The sequence below is a fragment of the Heptranchias perlo genome, chromosome 15 (assembly GCF_035084215.1).
Source record: "Heptranchias perlo isolate sHepPer1 chromosome 15, sHepPer1.hap1, whole genome shotgun sequence".
NCBI classification, from domain to species: Eukaryota; Metazoa; Chordata; class Chondrichthyes; order Hexanchiformes; family Hexanchidae; genus Heptranchias; species Heptranchias perlo.
In genome coordinates, this window is record NC_090339.1 from 3,077,818 (window position 1) to 3,105,037 (window position 27,220).

At 46.0% G+C, this 27,220-nt stretch overlaps 1 protein-coding gene across 1 annotated transcript; it reads right to left on the reverse strand.

Annotated features, from left to right (window-relative positions):
- Positions 1-6,324: 6,324 nt before the first annotated feature.
- LOC137332837 (interferon-inducible GTPase 5-like) lies at positions 6,325-23,464 on the reverse strand. Its single transcript, XM_067996773.1, has 3 exons — positions 23,273-23,464; positions 10,459-10,611; positions 6,325-7,438 (listed from the first exon to the last, which is right to left on the reverse strand). Exons 2-3 carry the CDS (start codon positions 10,476-10,478, stop codon positions 6,436-6,438), a joined length of 1,023 nt encoding a protein of 340 aa, XP_067852874.1. The 5' UTR covers positions 10,479-10,611; positions 23,273-23,464; the 3' UTR covers positions 6,325-6,435.
- Positions 23,465-27,220: the final 3,756 nt, after the last annotated feature.

Genomic DNA, 27,220 nt, shown 5'->3' on the forward strand with positions numbered 1-27,220 from the left:
AGAATAGACAGGATGAATGCGTGGCTGCAGGGATGGTGTAGGAGGGAGGGATTTAGATTCCTGGGACATTGGGACCGGTTCTGGGGAAGGTGGGACCTGTACAAGCGGGACGGGTTACACCCGAGCAGGACCGGGACCAATGTCCTCGCGGGGGTGTTTGCTAGTGCTGTTGGCGAAGGTTTAAACTAGAGTGGCAGGGGGATGGGAACCTGAGCGGGGAGTCAGAAGGGAGTAAAGTTGAGAGCAGCAAGAGAAGGGAAGACCCAGGGGAAATTTATAATAAAAATAGTACACATAGTTGTTCAAGAACAAGTGAAAGGGAAAAGCGTAGAGCAGCAGAAAGAAAGTGTACTTTAGGCACTACAGCTAAAGTGAAAACTAGAAGGCAGAAGGCGATTAACCCAACATCAAAGCTGAAGGTCAGGCTAGGGTGTGTGGCCCAACTAAGAGTTCTATATACAAATGCACGGAGTATAAGGAATAAATTAAATGAACTACAGGTTCAAATTCAAATTGGGGGGTATGACATGATAGCTATTACAGAGACATGGCTGCAGGATGGTCAGGATTGGGAACTAAATATACCAGGTTATAAGGTCTACAGGAGAGATAGGGAAAATGGAAGAGGGGGAGGAGTAGCCTTAATGATTAGAGATGAAATCACTTCAATGATAAAGGAGGATATAACGAGAGGTAAGCAGCCAACAGAGACCTTATGGGTTGAATTGAGAAATAGGAAAGGATCTAAGACTATCGTGGGAGTTGTATATAGGACCCCTGGCAGCAGCTCTGAAGTGCTAGATTGTATAAATGCAGAGATTAGACAAGTGTGTAACAAAGGCATAGTGGTCTTAATGGGGGACTTTAACCTTCACATAGATTGGGAAAAGCAGACTAGCAACTGTCAGAAAGGTAGTGAATTTCTTGAGTGTGTCTGAGATAGTTTTCCACAGCAGTATGTCCTCGAGGCAACAAGGGGGCAAGCCATACGAGATTTAGTAATGAGTAATGAACAAGATTTAGTTAACAGCTTAACTGTGCGTGAACATCTATCCAATAGCGATCATAACATGATCGAGTTCAATGTCGTGTTTGAAAGGGAAAAAAGTGAATCAGCTGCTAAGATTCTAGACTTGGGTAAGGCCGACTTCAATGGGATGAGACAGAGACTGTCCACAGTAAACTGGGCAAATCTGTTAATGAGTAAAACGACTGATGATCAGTGAGAAATGTTTAAAGAAACATTTAACGTGATACAGAATCGGTTCATATCCCTGAGGGGCAAGAACTCTACTTGCCAAAAAAAACAGCCATGGACAACTAAAGAGGTAAGGGACAGTATAAGACATAAGGAAAGGGCATACAAAAAGGCAAAAAATAACATAGATCCTGACGAATGGGAAAGATACAAAGATCAACAAAGGGTCACAAAACAGATAGTAAGAGCTACAAAAAGAGAGTATGAAAAGAAACTTGCAAGGGATACAAAAACCAATACAAAGAACTTTCATCGTTACATTAGGAAAAAGAGGGTGGTCAGGAGCAGTGCTGGCCCCTTAAAAACAGAAAGTGAGGATGTTGTCATTGACAATGGGAAATGGCGGACATGTTGAATAATTACTTTGCGTCAGTATTTAGAGTAGAAAAAGAGGATAGCATGCTGGAAATCCCAAGAAAAATAATATTGAATCGGGGACAGGAACTCAATAAAATTAACATAAGTAAAGCAACAGCAATTAAGAAAATAATAGCACTAAAGAGTGACAAATCCCCAGGACCAGATGGTTTCCATCCCAGGGTTTTAAAGGAAGTAGGTGAGCACATTGCAGATGCCCTGACTATAATCTTTCAAAGTTCTCTAGATTCAGGAACTGTCCCTCTGGATTGGAAAATTGCACATGTCACTCCACTTTTTAAGAAAGGAGAGGGAAACCAGGGAATTAGACCAGTTAGCCTAACATCTGTTGTGGGGAAAATGCTGGAGTCGAGAATTTTCAGTTGATCAGAGAGGGCCAGCATGGATTTGCGAAAGGTAGGTCGTGCCTGACAAACCTGATTGAATTTTTTGAAGAGGTGACTAAAGTAGTGGACAGGGGAATGTCAATGGATGTTATTTATATGGACTTCCAGAAGGCATTTGATAAGGTCCCACATAAGAGACTGTTAGCTAAGATAGAAGCCCATGGATTCAAGGGAAAAGTACGGACTTGGTTAGGAAGTTGGCTGAGCGAAAGGTGACAGAGAGTAGGGATAATGGGTAGGTCCTCACATTGGCAGGATGTGACTAGTGGAGTCCCGCAGGGATCTGTCTTGGGGTCTCAATTATTCTCAATATTTATTAACAACTTAGATGAAGGCATAGAAAGTCTCATATCTAAGTTTGCAGATGACACAAAGATTGGTGGCATTGTAAGCAGTGTAGATTAAAATATAAAATTACAAAGCGATATTGATAGATTAGGTGAATGGGCAAAACTGTGACAAATGGAATTCAATGTAGACATATGTGAGGTCATCCACTTTGGATCAAAAAAGGATAGAACAGGGTACTTTCTAAATGGTAAAAAGTTAAAAACAGTGGCTGTCCAAAGGGACTTAGGGGTTCAGGTACATAGATCATTGAAGTGTCATGAACAGGTGCAGAAAATAATCAATAAGGCAAATGGAATGTTGGCCTTTATATCGAGAGGACTAGAGTACAAGGGGGCAGAAGTTATGCTGCAGCTATACAAAACCCTGGTTAGACCGCACCTGGCGTACTGTGAGCAGTTCTGGGCACCGCACCTTCGGAAGGACATATTGGCCTTGGAGGGCGTGCAGCGTAGGTTTACTAGAATGATACCCGGAATTCAAGGTTTAAGTTACGAGGAGAGATTACACAAATTGGGGTTGTATTCTCTAGAGTTTTGAAGGTTAAGGGGTGATCTGATCGAAGTTTATAAGATATTAAGGGGAACAGATAGGGTGGATAGAGAGAAACTATTTCCGCTGGTTGGGGATTCTAGGAGTAGGGGGCACAGTCTAAACATTAGAGCCAGACCTTTCAGGAGCGAGATTAGAAAACATTTCTACACACAAAGGGTGGTAGAAGTTTGGAACTCTCTTCCGCAAACGGCAATTAATACTAGCTCAATTGCTAATTTTAAATCTGAGATAGATAGCTTTTAGGCAACCAAAGGTATTAAGGGATATGGGCCAAAGGCAGGTCTATGGAGTTAGACCACAGATCAGCCATGATCTTATCAAATGGCGGAGCAGGCACGAGGGGCTGAATAGCCTACTCCTGTTCCTATGTTCCTATGTTCCTAAATGTCTTGTACATTATCATACTGTGGAAGAAGCATATTCTAAAGAAGATATTTGGATTCTTTGAAGAATAATTTATCTTTGTTTGCCCTGTGTACTTGTAATCTCTGACTTCTGTCTCCCTACTTCCATGTATGATCTTACTTGTAAATAAATCTATTGGCCTAAAGAGAAAGATCTTGACAGTACGGTATCTGCCTCCTTTTGGAACATACCGGAGAATGTCAGTGTTTCACATCATCTCTGGTGCAACATATCACAGTTTAGGGTTAATTATTTGCTCCTTGACACACAATCCCACTCATGGAATGTATGAGGTGCAGGTTTTAATCAGAGGAGACTCATCTGATTATAGAAACTGCCTTTTTTTCTGTGAACACAAGTTAAAAGTGTGGTGAGAAAGCTGAACTCTAACACCTGTAAGTTGTTGCACACTATGGGGATTGCATTCAGTGCTCTTTGAGAGCCAACAGAATCAGGGACAGGCTGCTGATGACATCAGATGACACACAAGGTATCAACCACACCACTAAACACGGTAGGTCTTCCATACGGGGCACAGAGATCTGGGAATGACAGAAGAAATATTCCAAAAGAGATGAAGATTTCTGAGGCAGCCAATTCCAGAGCTGTGTCACCTCCTTCAGGAAAACACCCCGATAACGTCTAATATCCTGAAGGCACTGCCATTGGCCATCATACTGAACCCTCAATTTTTATGGGTTCTGTTCCTTTCATACTATCAGAAGGGACAACTACAGTTCCAGTTACTTCGATGTCCAAAATAAAACAAGAAGGTCACGAGGAACAAAAACCGTCCTCCTTTTGTTACTACCGAACAGGAGTGATGTGAGGAGGGAACCCAATTCTACAGATCTCCTCGCTTTCCCAGAGCAAAGGCCACCAATGGTACTCATGCTGTCGCTCAGTCCATGTGCCCAATGCCGTGCCCGACATGAAGCAAAAAGGACTTCAGTCCCTCAATGTTCGGATTGAATGTGACCAACAACACAGAATCAATCAGGTCAGTTATTGCTTGCCCAGGAGCTGTCATGATGCCTTAATTTTAACCCCATTATCTGCATCAGCCTGAGTTGAAAGAGTTGAACAAGGGGAGGGATGTCTCCTGGGTGACCAGGTCTACCCTCTGCATCCGTGGCCCATGACTCCCAAACAACAATTGCAGCCAGAAGCAAAACACGGGTACACTGAAGCTCTGACTACAAGCAGAATTATCATCAAACATACCATTGGATCCTGAAGCAGCAATTCACATGGCTTGGTGGAGAGGGGACACCTCCTTTCTCCACTCAACCCCCACTGCATGGTCACTATCTTTACCTCTGCAAAGATGCCTCAAAATGCAGGTCGATGACCAGAACGGCAAAGTCATGGGAGAGCAAGAATGAAAATGAGAATGAGGAACGAGCTGTAAAACCAGCACGGCAGCAAGAAAGTCTGGAGCTTCAGTCACTGTCTCCAGATACCTTCCAGTCAGTGCCACAGCTACACCATGTCTTAAACTACACACCACATCTGGAAAGTAACCATGTCCAATTCACCTTCTCCTACACTTTCCTGCTCAGTTCTTCCAACACCATCTATGGATGTCTTATCCTCCATTCCTGCTTCAATGTAGCTAATGACAAATAAATACTCAGCACAATCTTCAGGATGAAGCTCAGGGTATTTATTGCATCCATTGTGTGGTGTGTGGATATTGTCTGCTTGAGTTGGCACAGTATTGTCTCAACAGCAATGCCCAGGGTGGAGAATCTGATTCACCACAGCATTTCCCACAACCCCTGTTTTGCAAAGCAGTGACACACGATACATTTCTCCAGGGCAAACAACACTGCATTCATATTTAGAATATGTTATGGTACAATTACATTGTTCACCAGGTTCACTTGGTCAGATTACCATCAGATAATAACAGATAAATATAAGATCATAATTCATAAAGTAACAGTTTGCATTAATATGGAGCCTGTTGCGTAGAACAAATGTCCCGAGGTACAATTATTGATTAACAAGAATTGATACATATGGATATCTGTTAATTAAGTTCAATTGATCTGACTGAATCACATTAAAGCATAGTATAGAGTAAAAGTACAATATATCACATCAATAACATCAACCTGTTGCCCATATCACTGATTATGCAGCACACATGGTTTCAGTAAGTTGATGTTACACGCTCCCACACCTCTCCTCCCGCAGTAACTGCTCTTCTGCTGCTGCTTCTTCCTTATCATTTTCCTCTCCCTCTTCCCATCCCCAGGGATATCTCAGGTCTCTGATTTAATCACCGATTGGGAATACAACTTGGTGCGAACGACACCTACATGGGTGGAAACAGGGGCCAAAGTAAAAATTACCGACACTCAGAAAATCAAGCCCAGAGTATCAGTGGGTTTGTCTCCACTGTAAACCCATGGTGCTCCATTTCAGTAATGATGCTCTTACTATGAATCAAACAAGAACATCACAAAGGGGCTGTACATGGGAACTGAATCCATCACAATCACTCGAAGAAAACAAAGACATTTCTGGCTACAGGCACGATGGGCCGAATGGCCACCTTCTGTGCTGTATGATTCTGTGATTTTAGGAACAGGGCAGATTTGATTGTTACTGCGTTTAATGCAAGGAATCGCCTGGGTGCAGCATGTGTGGGAAATTGGATGGGCTCTTTTGTAATTCCCACCCCTCGATTTCCCTCCTCATATTGTACCCAGGCAAACCCTTTCACCAAGCATCAGACTGTGATAACCTTCCCTGAAATGGAAGAGGAATATTTCCAGGAACGAATGCAGCAAAAAGCGAGTATCGTAGAATGGAATTCCTGCAACGTTCGGGGTTTGACCCCTTTAATTTATCACCGACAGCATCGACTCACTTGATTGGTGTTTGGTTCCGACCATTTTCATCAGTCCCAAATGCAGCCTTCACCACTCTCCGCGCATTCTCCGTAAGATCATTCAGTGCATCACTCAGCATAGTATAGGTGACAAGATACGATGATCCTGCTCCAAAGATGGAACCAATGACTGGTATGAAATCGAGGATGAGCTCAGCTCCTGAGAGGGCGACAGCAGTGAGATGGAACAGTGTCCTGATAACTCAATCTGGAGTTATTTCACCCACCAGGGGAGTTTTCACTTCTGCTTTCAGAACTCCCACAGGTTTCCCTGCCATGTTGGCCAGTCTTTGAAGAGAGGCATCATCCAGACCCAGATATTTGCGGAAATCTATTATTCCTCCAACCAGAATCCCAATGTCACAAGCAAGGGACACGCCAGGAACTGGCACTGCTCCCACTGCTCCTGAAAGTGTTGCCAACATCCAGACTCGTTTCTTCAGCTCTTGTCTTTTCTTCTCTACAATCTCCAAATTTAGGTTTGGACGGGCCAGGATGAACACACTTTTCTTTATATTCTGAAGATCATCTTCAAGAGCTTCATTTAACTGTTTACATTCATACAGATTCGGTTCAAAGTTCGATATCAGGAAAACAGAGGGTGATGGAATCCCTGCCTCTTGCAACTTCCTGACACAGTCATTCCTGATCTTTTCCAGTCCTTCTTCTTCATTAACTTTCCTCCGTTGCTTGTTCAGTGAGTTGAGATCATTGTCAATTTTAGGTCGAACAAAGTAGAAATTCTTCCCCAGCCGTTTAATCTCTTTGGCGAGTTTTGTATCATTTTCTCTGAATCGACAGCCTGAGATAATGATGAAGAAATCGTATCTTTTAAATTTCATTTCCTTCAGGTATTTATTGGCTGGGAATTTTGTGGTTCCAATTCCTGGCAGGTCCCAGAAGTAAACATTAGGCAGGTTGGGATGTGGGTATCGAGTTGGCTCCATTGTAGTTTCTGTGACCCCGGTTTCAGCTGCTCCCTCATCATCGCTCTGAAGTCCTCTCATAGTATTGATGAAGGTGGATTTCCCTGTGCCTGTTTCTCCTGTCACTGCAATGTTAAGCTCTGTATTGCCCAGCTCCTTTATCTTCCTCTGTATCAGAGGTGTAACCTTTCCCAGCCCACCCGTTTCATAATCAGACTTCAGTTTGTTGAGCTCTTCCTGACTGAAGAATGTAGAGTTCGAAGACTGAGCCATCTGATCTCTGAAAGGAAACATTTTACATGATGTTTTGCAACAGATTAAAAGAACTTGCATTTATAAAGCACATTGTCACATCGTCAGGACATCCCCACACACTTTACATCTAATGAATTACTTATGAACTGCAATCACTGTTGTTATGTAGCCAAATGTGACAGATAATTTATGCACAGCAAGATCCCACAGCAAGCAATCAGATTAATGACCAGTTAATTTGTTTTTGTTGCTGTTGCTTGAGGGGGGAATGTTGGCCCGGACACCGGGAGAACTCCCTGCTCTTCTTCCAACAGTGACATTTTAAAAAATTCATTCATGGGATGTGGGCATCGCTGGCAAGGCCAGCATTTATTGCCCATCCCTATTTGCCCTTGAGAAGGTGGTGGTGAGCTGCCTTCTTGAACCGCTGCAGTCCGTGTGGTGAAGGTTCTCCCACTGTGCTGTTAGGAAGGGAGTTCCAGGATTTTGACCCAGCGACGATGAAGGAACGTCGATATATTTCCAAGTCGGGATGGTGTGTGACTTGGAGGGGAACGTGCAGGTGGTGTTGTTCCCATGTGCCTGCTGCCCTTGTCCTTCTAGGTGGTAGAGGGCGCTGGTTTGTGAGGTGCTGGGATCTTTTATATCCACCTGAGAGGGCAGACAACACTTTTCTTTTAACATCTCATCTGAAACACCTCTGACAATGCAGCATTCCCGCAGAACTGCACAGGAGTGTCAGCCTGGGTTAAGTGCGCAAGTTCTGAAGTGGAGAGAGTGCTACCAACTGAGCCCCACTAATGCAAAATAATTTAGAAAAGCTCAAATATAAGAAGTACTGGAGAAGTTTGTCAGGAATAAAATCTTTCAAAATGGCTAAGAAATATTTCAAATTTAATCTTTGCAAACAGTTGCCAATTAAACTCATTAGACACTGGAAATAGCTGCTCATTGTTCCAGTTACCTGTAAGAATGTCACAGAAATAATGTTGTACTCGACTATGGAACAATTACTGTGGTTCAAACACGGTTATAACTGCGGGGGGGCAATTCATGATGTGGAAACCAGACACCCTTGGGTGATGAGCAGGCGAGAATATCGAGAGGACATGTACAGCAACGTTAAACATTAAAAGTAAGTGGGATTTGATTCTAACTGTTACTCTGTACATTCACTTTCTGTCTCCAAAATGAAGCAGCTTATTGATTTGTACCCGGCCTCATCTCACTGAAGTGTTTCCAGTCCGTCTACTGAAAGATTCGAGGATTCCCTGTGGGGGCACATGCGAAAGACATGGGGGTAAATTTTAACTTCCAGCTGGGAAGTGAGCTGGGGGGGAAGATTTCCATGTGCGAAACCCAGAAGGTAAGTGGGCGGGACTTCCTGGGGTCTGCCCATAAATGGCACTTCCGGGTTTCGCAGCCAGTCTGATTGACAGGCTGGCTGTCAGAAGTGAAAGGAGCTGCAAATCAGAGAGAGGGCGGGAGGGAGAGAGAGATCATCAGGCTTGGATAAAATTGGAGAGGGAGGGGATCGGTGGACGGACGTGGACGATATCGGGTTAAGGGGGGGGGGTCAACCAGCATCGTGGATTGGGAGGGTCAGCGAACATCGTGAATCCGGGGGGTGGGGTGCGGGGAGGAGTGTCCACCATCGGGAGGGTGGGGGATCGGCCAATCGTGGGGATTCTGTTGGCCAGGTGAGCTTCTTGGGCCTGGATGAAACACTCCTGCTCCTCCAGGCCCACAAGCAGAGCAATAAAGGGTCTCACCTCATGGATCCGGCCCTCCCCGTCTGTTTTCACCTGACGTGAATCCGAGGCGCTGGGGAACCTGAACAGGTAAGGCTAAATTCATTTTAATTTTCTAAAACACAAAATATTAAATACCTCAAGTATTTCAATGAGGTACATTGCCCTTTTATGTATCGGCCCTCCGACTTTAGGTGTGGGCGGGACTTCCTGTTGTCTGCTGTGCACACGGGTACAAACCTGTCTGGGTTAAACCCAGAAGTGGGCGGGTTGGAGCCAGGATGCGGTCCCACTCTAAAAACTTACTATTTTCACTGCCCACCCTCCCCCAATCCACCCATTCTTGGGGATTAAAATTTACTCCATGATATGCAATTCAGATCACAAGTGGGTCCTATCATTAGGCTTCCAATTTACATGATCGTATGATTAGATATTGGGCGGATTTTTTTTTTTTATTCGTTCATGGGATGTGGGCGTCGCTGGCGAGGCACTGTGGCACTGTCCTGAGAGACACCTGTTCCGTGCACACACCTGGTATTGGGTTGTGCATTTGTTTGATCAGAGGGAAAGCAGATTGAATGGTTCCAATTAGATCTTGGAGCCCTAAGAATTGGTCCTCTCCACCCTGATGCCCAAGTCGCCCATGGTAGCTATGCCTGTCCTTGCCTCCCCTATTGGGGGACCTCTGCTGCCCGACTCCAGGGTCGACTGAGTGGCTGCACACACATCCATCATGGTGCCGCAGATGCAAGTAATGGACTCCTCCAACCGACCCACCATTTGCTGCACATTCTGGGACACCATCTTAACTGCCGGTACACGGGTTTGATGCTGTGTAAGCTCTCTTCCTTTAACTGATGGACCCCTTAGATCTGGTACCTGAGGTACCAAAGCTGAGGAGAAGCATCTCCTGTCCCTCCAGACAGCAGTGACTGTTCCCTCATCTACCACCCTAAGTTTCTCCTCACCACTTGCCCTCTGTGTATAAACATGCAGTCTCCCCTCAGTCTGACTAAGCCCTATTGAGTGGGTGTCTCTCGGCTGGTGCTTGCAAGGCTCAGATGCAGTGATGGGGTTGGTGAACTGAGGGTTGGGTGGAGACAAACTGAGGACCCTGGTTCTGCTGAAGGGTTGAGGAAGAGGAGAGGTTAACAGAGGTACATGAGCTGCAGAATGGAGTGGACTCTCACTACAAATGATGAAGTTAAGCACTGACAATATATTGCGATGACAGATTGTGCTGTAACAGAAGGAACTGAAGAGAGACAATACGAGGAGTTTCCTGACCAACCTGAAGCTGGCACCTCCCATCCTACTTCTCTGTCTCCCGCTGTTTGTCCTGTGTGACTGCCCAGTGATTCCAGAGCTTCCTCCGCAGAAAGGGTGAGAGGTCAGAGGCTTGTGGCTCCTCCCCCGATGACACTTCTTTGTCTTAGGTTTTCTCCTTTAAGAGGAAAGTAGAGAGTGTGAGTGACGGCAATTTATTTTCCATCAGATAAAGTACAAGACTGGTGGGAATAATCATCCTTAATCAGGGTGGGAACAGGTCCAAGAAACTACAGAATACAGAACGGAGCTTTTTCACATCTTCACTAAGTCAGATTGTGAGGGAAGGAATGGGATGTGAAAGGTCTCATGTTTCCTCATCATTATTTCAGGAAAGTAGCACCTGGTGTGGAACACAGGGAGGGCAAGGTGGGTGGAAATGGAAAACATGGGGCCAGATATTGTTGAATAAATAACGGCGTCTGAACAATGCCGCCATTATTAATGCACAAATCGGCCAGCAACTTGTTGCGAGGAAGAGACACCCCGTGAATTGTGAATCGGCACAAGTTGCTGGCCAATTTGCACTGCTCCGCCGTTAGCTTTATGAAAATGGCATCACGTGTTTAACCTCCCTGTGATTTTCATGACGTTGCTGCATTTGCACTTTAATTACCCACTCCTTTTCCTACGTTCGTATGTAAACTCATCACAGATAGATAAATATAGTAATTAACAGTGTAAGTACCCTTTTAACAAAGTAATAATTGTTAATGACAGCCAATCAACCGCTCTTGCCCAGAAAGTGAACAATTATAAGTGTGGAGTCTCATTCCTTCAGCTTGTGAATTGTTTGAGGAGATTTTATAAAGTCAAATTTTAAATTTTAAACATTTTTTCTTACTTTTCCTTTCTGTCTTTTTTCTTTCTCTTAATCCAATCTTTCTTTCCCTCTCTTTATTTCTCTTTCTGTACCTGATTTGACATTGAATTCAGTCACTTTAATTCACCCTCCTTCTCAGTCCTGGACTGGACCAGGCTTTTCATGTGACTCCTTCTCTCAGTCCCAAAAAATATGGAGCCTCTGTGCCACAAAGAACCAGCCTCAAACATTATTGTAACTTTCTAAGTTGCTGCTCAAACACAATGGATGCCCTGGCCTCTTTAAGCTGCTGCAGCAACACTGGATTTCTCTCATTCCCAGAGGCAGCCTCCCAACAGAGGGAGTAAATATCACTGGGAAAACACCCTGAATAGTTAATTAGCTCCAAACATGAAAATTGGACAGGGTCACACTTGGTCATATTGGTGACCGGACATGCAGTCGTGGTTCAATTGCAGAGTGACTCTGACACGGAGGAAAATCTGGGTCTTGGCTTCTGTTAAACAAAGGGGAGATTATTATACTGATGTCGATTGAATGTAGAATCATCAACATCCATCTTTTGACAATTGGGTTATTACAGCAGCAATTCATTCTAAGCTCTAATAACCTGTGTTTCTGTTTAAAGCATTATTTGAATGGCTATGACTGGTACAATGTGTTGTTCTGACATGGATTCACAGAGTCTTCAAACAGATAGGCCGAAGTTTCAGGCTCAGGTCAAAGAATCAGGTCAGTGTGCAGGAAGTGTGTCCACCTGCAGCTACTGACTAACTGTATTTCGGAGCTGGAGCTGCGGGTGGATTCACTGTGGAGCATCTGCAATGCTGAGATTATCGTGGATAGCACGTTCAGTGAGGTGGTCACGCCGCAGGTAAAGATTACGCAGGAAGAAAAGAAATGGGTGACTGCCAGGCAGAGTGGAAGGACTGGGCAGGTTGATCAGGAGTCCCCTGGGGCCATCTCCCTCTCAAACAGATATACCGCTTTGGATACTGTTGGGGGAGATGGCTTATCAGGGGAAAGCAGCAAGAGCCAAGTTTGTGGCACCACAGGTGGCTCTGCTGCACAGGAGGGGAGGAATAATAGCGGCAGGGCTATAGTGATAGGGGATTCAATTGTATGGGGAACAGATAGTCATTTCTGCAGCCGCAAAAGTGACTCCAGGATGGTATGTTGCCTCCCTGGTGCTAGGGTCAAGGATGTCACGGAGCGGCTGCAGGGCATTCAGGAGGGGGAGGGTGAACAGCCAGTAGTCGTGGTCCATATCGGTACCAACAACACAGGTAATAAAAAGGTTTGAGGTCCTGCAAGGTGAATTTAAGGAGTTAGGAGATAAATTAAAAAGCAGGACCTCAAAGGTAGTGATCTTAGGATCACTGCCAGTGCCTCGTTCGAGTGAGTATAGGAACAGGAGAATAGACAGGATGAATGCGTGGCTGCAGGGATGGTGTAGGGGGGAGGGATTTAGATTCCTTGGACATGGGACCGGTTCTGGGGAAGGTGGGACCTGCACAAGCGTGATGGGTTACACCCGAGCAGGACCGGGACCGATGTCCTCGCGGGGGTGTTTGCTTGTGCTGTTGGGGAAGATTTAAACGAGAATGGCAGGAGGATGGGAACATGAGCAGGGAGACAGAGGAGGGGGAAACAAGGATAGAAACAAAAGACAAAAAGGGAAGAAGCAATAGTGGAAGGCAGAGAAAACAAGGGCGAAAAACAAATAGGGCCATAGTGCAAAATAAAACGAAGATGACTAGCAATCTTAAAAAGGCAAGTCTAAAGGCATTGTGTCCTAATGCGCAGAGCATTCGCAATAAGGTAGATGAATTAACAGCGCAGATAGATATTAACGGTTATGATATAGTTGCGATTACGGAGACACGGCTGCAGGGTGACTAAGGATGGGAACTGAACATCCAGGGGTATTCAATATCTAGGAAGGACAGGCAAAAAGGGAAAGGAGGTGGGGTAGCGTTGTTAGTAAAGGAGGAAATCAATGCAATAGTGAGGAAGGATATTGGCTCGGAAAATCACGATGTGGAATCTGTATGGGTGGAGCTAAGAAACACCAAGGGACAGAAAACGTTGGTGGGGGTTGTCTATAGGCCCCCAAACAATAGTGGAGATGTTGGGGGGGGGGGCATTAAACAGGAAATCAGAGACGCATGCAAGAAGGGTACAATTATAATCATGGATGACTTTAATCTACATATAGATTGGTCAAACCAAATTAGTAATAATACTGTGGGGGAGGAATTCCTGGAGTGTGTACGTAATGGTTTTCTAGACCAATACATTGAGGAACCAACTAGAGAACAGGCGATCCCAGACTGGATATTGTGCAATGAGAAAGGATTAATTAACAATCTTGTTGTGCAGGGTCCCTTAGGGAAGAGCGACCATAACATGATAGAATTCCTCATTAAGATGGAGAGTGAAGTGGTTGAATCCGAAACTGGGGTCCTGAATCTAAATAAAGGAAATGATGAAAGTATGAGGTGCGAGTTGGCTAGGATAGATTGGGGAACTTTACTAAAAGGGATGATGGTGGATAGGCAATGGCTAATATTTAAAGAACGTGTGCAGGAATTACAATTATTCATTCCTGTCTGGCGCAAAAATAAAACAGGAAAGGTGGCTCAATCGTGGCTTACAAAAGAAATTAGGGATAGTATTAGATCCAAAGAGGAGACATATAAAATTGCCAGAAAAAGCGGCAAGCCTGAGGATTGGGAGCAGTTTAGAATTCAGCAAAGGAGAGAAAAGAGATTGATTAAGAGGGGAAAAATAGAGTATGAGAGTAAACTAGCAGGGAACATAAAAACTGACTGTAAAAGCTTCTATAAATATGTCAAGAGAAAAAGATTAGTGAAGACAAATGTAGGTCCCTTACAGTCAGAAATGGGGGAAATTATAATGGGGAACAAAGAAATGGCAGAACAATTAAACACATATATTGGTTCTGTCTTCACAAAGGAGGATACAAATAACCTCCCAGAAATGTTAGGGAACCAAGGGTCTAGTGAGAGGGAGGAACTGAAGGAAATCAGTATTAGTAAAAAAATAGTGCTCGGGAAATTAATGGAGCTAAAGGCTGACAAATCCCCAGGGCCTGATAATCGACATCCCAGAGTACTAAAGGAAGTGGCCCTGGAAATAGTGGATGCATTGGTGATCATCTTGCAAAATTCTATGGAATTCAGGGCTCCTTCCTGTATCCCTGATTCCTTCACCTGCGGGAAGTGTGTCCAGCTGAGAGGAGCCGAGCCGAGCGGAGGGAGCGTCCGATAAAAGGCGGGATTTCAGAGCGCTGAGAACAGCTGAGAGGAGCCGAGCCGAGCGGAGGGAGCGTCCGATAAAAGGCGGGATTTCAGAGCGCTGAGAACAGCTGAGAGGAGCCGAGCGGAGGGAGCGTCCGATAAAAGGCTGGATTTCAGAGCGCTGAGAACAGCTGAGAGGAACCGAGCCGAGCGGAGGGAGCGTCCGATAAAAGGCGGGATTTCAGAGCGCTGAGAACAGCTGAGAGGAGCCGAGCCGAGCGGAGGGAGCGTCCGATAAAAGGCGGGATTTCAGAGCGCTGAGAACAGCTGAGAGGAGCCGAGCCGAGCGGAGGGAGCGTCCGATAAAAGGCGGGATTTCAGAGCGCTGAGAACAGCTGAGAGGAGCCGAGCCGAGCGGAGGGAGCGTCCGATAAAAGGCGGGATTTCAGAGCGCTGAGAACAGCTGAGAGGAGCCGAGCCGAGCGGAGGGAGCGTCCGATAAAAGGCGGGATTTCAGAGCGCTGAGAACAGCTGAGAGGAGCCGAGCCGAGCGGAGGGAGCGTCCGATAAAAGGCGGGATTTCAGAGCGCTAAGAGGAGCCGAGCCGAGCGGAGCTGCGACCGAGTTCGAAGTGACGTCAGGAATCAGATCGGGACGCGACACAGGGGAGGTACCTGATTGGTGAGTAGGTTCAGGTGAGTATTTCTACTTATCTACAGTAACTAAAGTAAAAGGAAAGGGAAGGTCTGCAGGTCTTATAGGAAGTAGCGTTTATTTTTTAGTGAATCAAGGTCCCTCGTGTAGTTAACATTCTCTAAATTGAGAACAATTTAAAGGAGTAAACTCCTTAAAGGGAGTGGTAAGTAGTTTTTCTTTCCTTTTTTTTCTCTTGACATTGCAGTTGTTGTTAAGCTAACTTAAGGGTTAAGTCATGGCAGGAGATCCCACAGCCATGTCATGTTCCTCTTGTGGGATGTGGGAATTCAGGGATCCTTCCTGTATCCCTGATTCCTTCACCTGCGGGAAGTGTGTCCAGCTGCAGCTATTGTTTGACCGCTTGACGGCTCTGGAGCTGCGGATGGACTCACTTTGGAGCATCCGCGATGCTGAGAAAGTCGTGGATAGCACGTTCAGTGAGTTGGTCACACCACAGATAAAAATTACTGAGGGAGATAGTGAATGGGTGACCAACAGACAGAGGAAGAGTAGGAAGGCAGTGCAGGGGTCCCCTGCGGTCATCTCCCTCCAAAACAGGTATACCGTTTTGGATACTGTTGGGGGAGATGGCTCACCAGGGGAAGGTGGCAGTGGCCAGGTTCATGGCACCGTGGCTGGCTCTGCTGCACAGGAGGGCAGGAAAAAGAATGGCAGAGCTATAGTGATAGGGGACTCGATTGTAAGGGGAATAGACAGGCGTTTCTGCGGACGCAACCGAGACTCCAGGATGGTATGTTGCCTCCCTGGTGCAAGGGTCAAGGATGTCTTGGAGTGGCTGCAGGACATTCTGGAGGGGGAGGGTGAACAGCCAGTTGTCGTGGTGCATATAGGCATTAACGATATAGGTAAAAAACAGGATGAGGTCCTACAAGCTGAATTTAGGGAGTTAGGAGTTAAACTAAAGAGTAGGACCTCAAAGGTAGTAATCTCAGGATTGCTACCAGTGCCACGGGCTAGTCAGAGTAGGAATGACAGGATAGCTAAGATGAATACGTGGCTTGAGAGATGGTGCAAGAGGGAGGGATTCAAATTCCTGGGCCATTGGAACCGGTTCTGGGGGAGGTGGGACCAGTACAAATTGGACGGTCTGCATCTGGGCAGGACTGGAACCAATGTCCTAGGGGGAGTGTTTGCCAGTGCTGTTGGGGAGGGTTTAAACTAATGTGGCAGGGGGATGGGAACCGATGCAGGAAGTCAGTGGGAAATAAAGTGGTGACAGAAACAAAAGGCAGTAAGGGAGAGTGTACAGAACATGACCGGACAGATGGTCTGAGAAAGCAGGGCAAAGACCAAGGGAAGTCTAGATTAAACTGCATTTATTTCAATGCAAGAAGTCTGATGGGCAAGGCAGATGAACTCAGGGCATGGATGGGTACATGGGACTGGGATGTTATAGCTATTACTGAAACATGGCTAAGGGAGGGGCAGGACTGGCAGCTCAATGTTCCAGGGTACAGATGCTATAGGAAAGATAGAGCAGGAGGTAAGAGAGGAGGGGGAGTTGCGTTCTTGATTAGGGAGAACATCACGGCAGTAGTGAGAGGGGATATATCCGAGGGTTCGCCGACTGAGTCTATATGGGTAGAACTGAAGAATAAGAAGGGAGAGATCACTTTGATAGGATTGTACTACAGACCCCCAAATAGTCAACGGGAAATTGAGGAGCAAATATGTAAGGAGATTACAGACAGCTGCAAGAAAAATAGGGTGGTAATAGTAGGGGACTTTAACTTTCCCAACATTGACTGGGACAGCCATAGCATTAGGGGCTTGGATGGAGAGAAATTTGTTGAGTGTATTCAGGAGGAATTTCTCATTCAGTATGTGGATGGCCCGACTAGAGAGGGGGCAAAACTTGACCTCCTCTTGGGAAATAAGGAAGGGCAGGTGACAAAAGTGTTAGTGAGGGATCACTTTGGGACCAGTGATCATAATTCCATTAGTTTTAAGATAGCTCTGGAGAAGGATAGGTCTGGCCCAAAAGTTAAAATTCTAATTTGGGGAAAGGCCAATTTTGATGGTATTAGACAGGAACTTTCAGAAGTTGATTGGGAGAGTCTGTTGGCAGGCAAAGGGACGTCTGGTAAGTGGGAGGCTTTCAAAAGTGTGTTAACCAGGGTTCAGGGTAAGCACATTCCTTATAAAGTGAAGGGCAAGGCTGGTAGAAGTAGGGTACCTTGGATGACTCGGGAGATTGAGGCACTAGTCAAAAAGAAGAAGGAGGCATATGACATGCATAGGCAGCTGGGATCAAGTGGATCCCTTGAAGAGTATAGAGATTGCCGGAGTAGAGTTAAGAGAGAAATCAGGAGGGCAAAAAGGGGATATGAGATTGCTTTGGCAGATCAGGCAAAGGAGAATCCAAAGAGCTTCTACAAGTACATAAAGGGCAAAAGGGTAACTAGGGAGAGAGTAGGGCCTCTTAAGGATCAACAAGGTCATCTATGTGCGGAACCACAAGAGATGGGTGAGATCCTGAATGAATATTTCACATCGGTATTTACGGTTGAGAAAGGCATGGATGTTAGGGAACTTGGGGAAATAAATAGTGATGTCTTGAGGAGTGTACATATTACAGAGAGGGAGGTGCTGGAAGTCTTAACGCGCATCAAGGTAGATAAATCTCCGGGACCTGATGAAATGTATCCCAGGACGTTATGGGAGGTGAGGGAGGAAATTGCGGGTCCCCTCGCAGAGATATTTGAATCATCCACCGCCACAGGTGAGGTGCCTGAAGATTGGAGGGTAGCAAATGTTGTGCCTTTGTTTAAGAAGGGCGGCAGGGAAAAGCCTGGGAACTACAGACCAGTGAGCCTGACATCTGTAGTGGGTAAGTTGTTAGAGGGTATTCTGAGGGACAGGATCTACAGGCATTTGGAGAGGCAGGGACTAATTAGGAACAGTCAGCATGGTTTTGTGAGAGGAAAATCATGTCTCACGAATTTGATTGAGTTTTTTGAAGGGGTAACCAAGAAGATAGATGAGGGCTGTGCAGTAGACGTGGTCTACATGGACTTCAGCAAAGCCTTTGACAAGGTACCGCATGGTAGGTTGTTACATAAGGTTAAATCTCATGGGATCCAAGGTGAGGTAGCCAATTGGATACAAAATTGGCTTGACGACAGAAGACAGAGGGTGGTTGTAGAGGGTTGTTTTTCAAACTGGATGCCTGTGTCCAGCGGTGTGCCTCAGGGATCGGTGCTGGGTCCGCTGTTATTTGTTATTTATATTAATGATTTGGATGAGAATTTAGGAGGCATGGTTAGTAAGTTTGCAGATGACACCAAGATTGGTGGCATTGTGGACAGTGAAGAAGGTTATCTAGGATTGCAACGGGATCTTGATAAATTGGGCCAGTGGGCCGATGAATGGCAGATGGAGTTTAATTTAGATAAATGTGAGGTGATGCATTTTGGTAGATCGAATCAGGCCAGGACCTACTCCGTTAATGGTAGGGCGTTGGGGAGAGTTATAGAACAAAGAGATCTAGGAGTACAGGTTCATAGCTCCTTGAAAGTGGAGTCACAGGTGGATAGGGTGGTGAAGAAGGCATTCGGCATGCTTGGTTTCATTGGTCAGAACATTGAATGCAGGAGTTGGTTGAAGTTGTACAGGGCATTGGTGAGGCCACACTTGGAATACTGTGTACAGTTCTGGTCACCCTATTATAGAAAGGATATTATTAAACTAGAAAGAGTGCAGAAAAGATTTACTAGGATGCTACCGGGACTTGATGGTTTGACTTACAGGGAGAGGTTAGATAGACTGAGACTTTTTTCCCTGGAGAGTAGGAGGTTAAGGGGTGATCTTATAGAAGTCTATAAAATAATGAGGGGCATAGATAAGGTCGATAGTCAAAATCTTTTCCCAAAGGTAGGGGAGTCTATAACGAGGGGGCATAGATTTAAGGTGAGAGGGGAGAGATACAAAAGGGTCCAGAGGGGCAATTTTTTCACTCAAAGGGTGGTGAGTGTCTGGAACAAGCTGCCAGAGGCAGTAGTCGAGGCGGGTACAATTTTGTCTTTTAAAAAGCATTTGGACAGTTACATGGGTAAGATGGGTATAGAGGGATATGGGCCAGGTGCAGGCAATTGGGACTAGCTTAGTGGTATCAACTGGGCGACATGGACATGTTGGGCCGAAGGGCCTGTTTCCATGTTGTAACTTCTATGATTCTATGATTCTATGATTCTGGAACATAAGAACATAAGAACATAAGAAATTGGAGCAGGAGTAGGCCAATCGGCCCTTCAATAAGATCATGGCTGATCTGATCCCAACCACAAATCTAAAGAACACAAGAAGTCGGAGCAGGACCCGGCCACACAGCCCCTGGGCCCTCTCCGCCACCCACAGGGCATTGACCGATCCGAACTCAGCTTCATGTCCAATTTCCTGCCCGCTCCCCATAACCCCTACAGATTGGAGGGTGGCAAATGTAACCCCACTACTGAAAAAAGCAGGGAGAGAAAAAACAGGGAATTACAGACCAGTTAGCCTGACATCAGTAGTGGGGAAAATATTAGAGTCTATTATAAAAGATGTGATAACAGAACACTTGGAGGGCATTAACGGGATTGGACAAAGTCAGCATGGGTTTATGAAAGGAAAATCATGCTTAACAAATCTACTGGAGTTTTTTGAGGATATAACTAGTAGAATAGATAAGGGAGAACCAGTGGATGTGGATGTGGTGTATTTGGATTTTCAGAAAGCTTTTGATAAGGTCCCACACAAGAGGTTAGTGTGCAAAATTAACGCAGATGAGATTGAGGAGAATATACTGGCATGGATTGAGAATTGGTTGACAGATAGGAAACAGAGAGTAGGAATAAACGGGTCTTTTTCCGGGTGGCAGGCAGTGACTAGTGGGGTACCGCAGGGATCAGTGCTTGGGCCCCAGCTATTCACAATCTGTATCAATGATTTGGACGAGGGAACTAAATGTAACATTTCCAAGTTAGCAGATGACACAAAGCTGGGATGGAATGTGAGCTGTGAGGAGGATGCAAAGAGGCTCCAATGTGATTTCGACAAGTTCGATGATTGGGCAAGAACATGGCAGATGCAGTATAACGTGGATAAATGTGAGGTTATCCACTTTGGTTGTGAAAACAGAAAGGCAGATTATTATCTGAATGGAGATAGATTGGGAAAAGGGGAGGTGCAACGAGACCTGGGTGTCCTTGTACACCAGTCGCTGAAAGCGAGCATTCAGGTGCAGCAAGCAGTTAGGAAGGCGAATGGTATGTTGGCGTTCATTGCAAGAGGATTTGAGTACAGGAACAGGGATGTCTTACTGCAGTTATACAGGGCCTTGGTGAGACCACATCTGGAGTATTGTGTGCAGTTTTGGACTCCTTATCTGAGGAAGGATGTCCTTGCCATGGAGGGAGTGCAACAAAGGTTTACCAGACTGATTCCTGGGATGGCAGGACTGACGTATGAGGAGAGATTGGGTCGACACAGCCTATATTCACTAGAGTTTAGAAGAATGAGAGGTGATCTCATCGAAACATGTAAAATTCTAACAGGACTAGACAGACTAGATACAGGCAGGATGTTCCTGATGGCTGGCGAGTCCAGAACCAGGGGTCACAGTCTCAGGATAGGGGATATGCCATTTAGAACCGAGATGAGGAGAAATTTCTTCATTCAGAGGGTGGTGAACCTGTGGAATTCTCAACCACAGAAGGCAGTGGAGGCCAAGTTATTAAATGTATTCAAGAAGGAGATATTTCTGAATGCGAAAGGGATCAAGGGATATGGGAAAAAGCAGGAACAGGGTACTTTATTTTTTATTTGTTCATGGGATGTGGGCGTCGCTGGCAAGGCCGGCATTTATTGCCCATCCCTAATTGCCCTTGATAAGGTGGTGGTGAGCCGCCTTCTTGAACCGCTGCAGTCCGTGTGGTGACGGTTCTCCCACAGTGCTGTTAGGAAGGGAGTTCCAGGATTTTGACCCAGCGACGATGAAGGAACGGCGATATATTTCCAAGTTGGGATGGTGTGTGACTTGGAGGGGAACGTGCAGGTGGTGTTGTTCCCATGTGCCTGCTGCTCTTGTCCTTCTAAGTGGTAGAGGTCGCGGGTTTGGGAGGTGCTGTCGAAAAAGCCTTGGCGAGTTGCTGCAGTGCATCCTGTGGATGGTACACACTGCAGCCACAGTGCCCCAGTGGTGAAGGGATTGAATGTTTAGGGTGGTGGATGGGGTGCCAATCAAGCGCCTGCTTTGTCCTGGATGGTGTCGAGCTTCTTGAGTGTTGCTGGAGCTGCACTCATCCAGGCAAGTGGAGAGTATTCCAACACACTCCTGACTTGTGCCTTGTAGATGGTGGAAAGGCTTTGGGGAGTCAGGAGGTGAGTCACTCACCGCAGAATACCCAGCCTCTGACCTGCTCTTGTAGCCACAGTATTTATATGGCTGGTCCAGTTAAGTTTCTGGTCAATGGTGACTCCCAGGATGTTGATGGTGGGGGATTCGGCGATGGTAATGCCGTTGAATGTCAAGGGGAGGTGGTTTGACTGTCTCTTGTTGGAGATGGTCATTGCCTGGCACTTGTCTGGCGCGAATGTTACTTGCCACTTATCAGCCCAAGCCTGGATGTTGTCCAGGTCTTGTTGCATGCGGGCTCGGACTGCTTCATTATCTGAGGGGTTGCGAATGGAACTGAACACTGTGCAATCATCAGCGAACATCCCCATTTCTGACCTTATGATGGAGGGAAGGTCATTGGTGAATCAGCTGAAGATGGTTGGGCCTAGGACACTGCCCTGAGGAACTCTTGCAGCAATGTCCTGGGGCTAAGTTGATTGGACTCAACAACCACTACCATCTTTCTTTGTGCTAGGTATGACTCCAGCCACTGGAGAGTTTTCCCCCTGATTCCCATTGACTTCAATTTTACTCGGGCTCCTTGGTGCCACACTCAGTCAAATGCTGCCTTGATGTCAAGGGCAGTCACTCTCACCTCACCTCTGGAATTCAGCTCTTTTGTCCATGTTTGGACCAAGACTGTAATGAGGTCTGGAGCCATCTACTGAGTTAGACGATCAGCCATGATCATTTTGAATGGCGGAGCAGGCCCGAAGGGCTGAATGGCCTCCTCTTGCTCCTATTTTTTATGTCTGGAGTTGGTGATTTTGATTGACAGCTGTATGTGAGACCTGTGAGGAGGGGCAGGGTCAATGATTGGCTGTGGTCATTTTGACAGACAGGTCTGTGTCCAGAGGTTTGTATTAGGCTCCCTGTGCTGAACTCATCAGTCAGTCTTCAGTCAACAACCAGCAGAGGGTCTGTGTTATTCAGTGACTCGGTGATTGTGTTTAGTCATGAAAGAAAGTGAGTGACCATTTTTAACGAGAGGCCTAAACCCATTTAAAATAAATGCCTGTGTTAAATAACAGACTCAGGAATATTATGAGTGTGTTCAGCATTCATGCGGTAATATCAAGCAATCATTTCTCATTTAAAAGGGATTAAATGCTTGGAATAATCAGCCAGGCAGGGAAGGAGAGACAAAACATGAGAGGTGATTTGCCCTTTTTGTTCTGATTTTTCTGTCCTGTTTGCGTGTTTACAATGAGATGTTCAGTTTCCTCTCTCTGTATTGACTGGAACACCACCTCCACTGAGAGCAATTTCCACTTCCTGCCTCTTGTTCGACACCACTCCCCAATCCGATAAATACACGGACCTGTGAATTTTATTAAAAGGCATTTCCTGCAGTTTGTTTTGTAACAGTTTCATTTTCACTCAATCTTCCTAAAAACCATGAATAAAACTCCTTACTTTTAGGAGTTTGTGTTTCGAACACATCCAGAATTTGAAGAGAAAAGGAGATTGAGACAATGAGGGGAGAACATTCAGAACAAACTTTAAAGATGAGCTGTGATTCTGTTTAAACCCGTTGAATATGAATCACCCTCGATATTTTGATGACACTCAGTTTGTTGTTTCATTTCTTGGTCCTTACCTGCACTGGTTCCTTGAAGGAGGAGAGTCTATCAGTGAAGTACTGCCGCTGTCAACACCTTAATCCAGAGTGACTGGTCCAGGGTGACCGGTCCAGAGTGACCGGTCCAGGGTGACCGGTCCAGAGTGACCGGTCCTGCTGCTTCAGTGTCTCACCCACACTGGGAGTAAATGGTGACAGTGCTGAACTGTTCTAATAACACAGCCTTTCATCGGAGTGGTCAGGTTCATGTACACTATCCAATGAGAATCGAATCCAGTGCAACCTCACTTGTTGCCGGGGAGATTCTGCTTTTCTATCTCTGAACTCATGATTCTGAACAGAAGAGACTTCTCACTCAGACACAGAATGGGTGGAAAATCGGGGGGAGTGCGAGTCTGAATTTCAAATATAGGCAGTGGGGTAGGAAGTGTCTAATCACGATGCTCCAGGCATCATGAGTGTGGGGCAGGTTTGATGGACCAGCTGGTCCTTTCCTGCCCCCCTTTTTTTATTCATTCATGGGGTGTGGGCGTCGCTGGCAAGGCCAGCATTTATTGCCCATCCCTAACTGCCCTTGAGAAGGTGGCAGTGAGCTGCCTTCTTGAACCGCTGCAGTCCGTGAGGTGAAGGTTCTCCCACAGTGCTGTTAGGAACAGACTGCTTCATTATCTGAGGGGTTGCGAATGGAACTGAACACTGTGTAATCATCAGCGAATATCCCCATTTCTGACCTTATGATGGAGGGAAGGTCAGTGATGAATCAGCTGAAGATGGTTGGGCCGAGGACACTGCCCTGAGGAACTCCTGCAGCAATGTCCTGGGGCTAAGTTGATTGGCCTTCAACAACCACTACCATCTTCCTTTGTGCTAGGTATGACTCCAGCCACTGGACAGATTTCCCCCTGATTCCCATTGACTTAAATTTTACTCGGGCTCCTTGGTTCCACACTCGGTCAAATACTGCATTGATGTCAAGAGCAGTCACTCTCACCTCACCTCTGGAATTCAGCTCTTTTGTCCGTGTTTGGACCAAAGTTGTAACGAGGTCTGGAGCCGAGTGATCCTGGCGGAACCCAAACTGAGCATTGGTGAGCAGGTTATTGGTGACTAAGTGCCACTTGATAGCACTGTCGACGACACCTTAGAATATAAGAACATAAGAAATAGGAGCAGGAGTAGGCCAATCGGCCCCTCGAGCCTGCTCCGCCATTCAATAAGATCATGGCTGATCTGATCCTAACCTCAAATCTAAATTCATGTCCAATTTCCTGCCCGCTCCCCGTAACCCCTAATTCCCTTTACTTCTTGGAAACTGTCAATTTCTGTTTTAAATTTATTTAATGATGTAGCTTCCACAGCTTCCTGGGGCAGCAAATTCCACAGACCCACCACCCTCTGAGTGAAGAAGTTTCTCCTCATCTCAGTTTTGAAAGAGCAGCCCCTTATTCTGAGATTATGCCCCCTAGTTCTAGTTTCACCCATCCTTGGGAACATCCTTACCGCATCCACCCGATCAAGCCCCTTCACAATCTTATATGTTTCAATTAGATCGCCTCTCATTCTTCTGAACTCCAATGAGTAGAGTCCCAATCTACTCAACATCTCCTCATATGTCCACCCCCTCATCCCCGGGATTAACCAAGTGAACCTTCTTTGTACTGCCTCGAGAGCAAGTATGTCTTTTCTTAAGTATGGAGACCAAAACTGTATGCAGTATTCCAGGTGCGGTCTCACCAATACCTTATATAACTGCAGCAATACCTCCCTGTTTTTATATTCTATCCCCCTAGCAATAAAAGCCAACATTCCGTTGGCCTTCTTGATCACCTGCTGCACCTGCAAACTAACTTTTTGATTTTCTTGCACGAGGACCCCCAGATCCCTTAGTACTGCAGTACTTTCCAGTTTCTCGCCATTAAGATAATAACTTGCTCTCTGATTTTACCTGCCAAAGTGCATAACCTCACATTTTCCAATATTGTATTGCATCTGCCAAATCTCCTCCCACTCACCCAGCCTGTCTATATCCCCTTGTAGGTTTTTTATGTCCTCCTCACTCTCTACTTTGTATCATCTGCAAACTTTGATATGTTACACTCGGTCCCCTCCTCCAAATCGTTAATATAGATTGTAAAGAGTTGGGGACCCAGCACCGACCCCTGCGGAACACCACTGGCTACTGGTTGCCAGTCCGAGAATGTACCATTTATCCCAACTCTCTGCTTCCTGTTAGATAACCAATCCTCCACCCATGCCAGAATATTACCCCCAATCCAGTGATTCTTTATCTTGAGCAATAATATTTTATGTGGCACCTTGTCGAATGCCTTCTGGAAGTCCAAATACACTACGTCCACTGGTTCCCCTTTATCCACCCTGTTCGTTATATCCTCAAAGAACTCAAGCAAATTTGTCAGACATGACTTCCCCTTCGTAAAGCCATGCTGACTTTGTCCTATTAAATTATGTTTATCCAAATGTTCCGCTACTGTCTCCTTAATAATAGACTCCAAAATTTTACCCACCACAGATGTTAGGCTAACTGGTCTATAATTTCCAGCCTTCTGCCTACTACCCTTTTTAAATAAGGGTGTTACATTAGCAGTTTTCCAATATGCCGGGACCTTCTATCACTTTGCTGATGATTGAGAGTAGACTGATGGGGCGGTAATTGGCTGGATTGGATTTGTCCTGCTTTTTGTGGACACGACGTACCTGGGCAATTTTCCACATTGTCGGGTAGATGCCAGTGTTGTAGCTGTACTGGGACAGTTTGGCTGGAGTTGCAGATACTTCTCGAGCACAAGTCTTCAGTACTACAGTCAGGATGTTGTCAGGGCCCATTGCCCTTGTTATATCCAGTGCACTCAGCCATTTCTTGATATCACTTGGAGTGAATCAAATTGGCTGAAGACTGGCTTCTGTGATGTTGGGGATTCCGGGAGGAGGCCGAGATGGATCATCCACTTGACACTTCTGGCTGAAGATGGTTGCAAACGCTTCAGCCTTGTCTTTTGCACTCACGTGCTGGACTCTGGCAGCATTGATTCCGTTCGTTGTTTAATTGTCCACCACCATTCACGACTGGATGTGGCAGGACTGCAGAGCTTTGCTCTGATCCGTTGGTTGTGGAATCGCTATGCTCTAAAAGCATGTTGGGCCATGAGGTTACAGATTGTGGTGGAATACAATTCTGCTGCTGCTGATGACCCGCAGCGCCTCATGGATGCCCAGTTTTGAGCTGCTAGATCTGTTATGAATCTATCCCATTTAGTACGGTGGTAGTGCCACACAACACGTTGGAAGGTGTCCTCAGTGTGAAGACGAGACTTCGTCTCCACAAGGACTGTGCGGTGGTCACTCCTACCAATACTGTCCTGGACAGATGCATCTGCAACAGGTAGATTGGTGAGGACGAAGTCAAGTTGGTTTTTCCCTCGTATTGGTTTGCTCAACAGCTGCTACAGGCCCAGTCTGGCGGTTATGTCCTTCAGGACTTGGCCGGCTCGGTCAGTAGTGGTGCTACCGAGCCACTCTTGGCGATGGACATTGAAGTCCCCCACCCAGAGTATATTGTGTGCCATTGCTACCCTCAGTGCTTCCTCCAAGTGGTGCTCAACATGGAGGAGGACTGATTCATCAGCCGAGGGAGGACGGTCATCAGCAGGAGGTTTCCTTGCCCATGTTTGACCTGATGTCAATGTTGAGAATTCCCAGGGCCACTCCCTCCTGACTGTACACCACTGTACTGCCACCTCTGGTGGGTCTGTCCTGTCGGTGGGACAGGACAGACCCAGGGTTTCAATTACCTGAATTGGCCCTTTAAGTATCGGCCCACCGGCTTTAAGTGGGGACGGGAATTCCGGGTTCCTGTTGTGCGCGCACATCCTCACGCATCGGGTAAACCCGGATTTGGGCGCGTTGTAGTTGGGATGTGCAGCTGCTCCGAAAAGCTGCTACTTTAAC